At 53.1% G+C, this 980-nt stretch overlaps 1 protein-coding gene across 1 annotated transcript in view; it reads left to right on the top strand.

The window, feature by feature from the left end:
- Window positions 1–980, top strand: part of LOC107089868 (fasciculation and elongation protein zeta-1-like) — a gene marked incomplete at its 5' end in the record, with an annotated part of 15,912 nt that overhangs the window by 9,263 nt on the left and 5,669 nt on the right. Inside the window, 2 exons of the mRNA XM_015382888.1 lie at window positions 8–290; window positions 388–534. Of these exons, the coding sequence (XP_015238374.1) occupies window positions 8–290; window positions 388–534 (430 nt within the window). The remainder of the gene's footprint in view (window positions 1–7; window positions 291–387; window positions 535–980) is intronic.

The raw sequence follows: 980 nt of genomic DNA, 5'->3' as shown, positions 1-980 counted from the left end.
CTGAAAGGTCCTGGAAGGTTCCTCAGCAGACAGGAGGTCCTGAAAGGTCCTAGAAGGTTCCTCAGCAGACAGGAGGTCCTGAAAGGTCCTGGAAGGTTCCTCAGCAGACAGGAGGTTCTGAAAGGTCCTGGAAGGTTCCTCAGCAGACAGGGGGTCCTGAAAGGTCCTGGAAGGTTCCTCAGCAGACAGGAGGTTCTGAAAGGTTCTGAAAGGTTCCTCAGCAGACAGGAGGTCCTGAAAGGTCCTGGAAGGTTCCTCAGCAGACAGGAGGTCCTGAAAGGTCCTGAAAGGTCCTGGAAGGTTCCTCAGCAGACAGGGGGTCCTGAAAGGTCCTGGAAGGTTCCTCAGCAGACAGGAGGTTCTAAAAGGTCCTGAAAGGTTCCTCAGCCGACAGGAGGTCCTGAAAGGTCCTGGAAGGTTCCTCAAGAGACAAGAGATTCTAAAAGGTCCTGGAAGGTTCCTCAGCAAACAAGAGGTTCTGAAAGGTCCTGGAAGGTTCCTCAGCAGACAGGAGGTTCTGAAAGGTCCTGAAAGGTCCTGGATGGTTCCTCAACAGACAGGAGGTTCTAAAAGGTCCTGAAAGGTCCTGGAAGGTTCCTCAGCAGACAGTGGGTCCTGAAAGGTCCTGAAAGGTTCCTCAGCAGACAGGAGGTTCTGAAAGGTTCTGAAAGGTTCCTCAGCAGACAGGAGGTCCTGAAAGGTCCTGAAAGGTCCTGGAAGGTTCCTCAGAAGACAGGAGGTTCTGAAAGGTTCTGAAAGGTTCCTCAGCAGACAGGAGGTCCTGAAAGGCCATGAAAGGTCCTGGAAGGTTCCTCAGCAGACAAGAGGTTCTAAAAGGTCCTGGAAGGTTCCTCAGCAGACAGGGGGTCCTGAAAGGTCCTGGAAGGTTCCTCAACAGACAGGGGGTCCTGAAAGGTCCTGAAAGTTTCCTCAGCAGACAGGAGGTCCTGAAAGGTCCTGGAAGGTTCCTCAGCAGACAG

This window comes from Cyprinodon variegatus, unplaced genomic scaffold, assembly GCF_000732505.1.
Source record: "Cyprinodon variegatus isolate N-32 unplaced genomic scaffold, C_variegatus-1.0 Scaffold269, whole genome shotgun sequence".
NCBI classification, from domain to species: Eukaryota; Metazoa; Chordata; class Actinopteri; order Cyprinodontiformes; family Cyprinodontidae; genus Cyprinodon; species Cyprinodon variegatus.
This window is presented reverse-complemented; position numbering and strand designations above follow the sequence as displayed.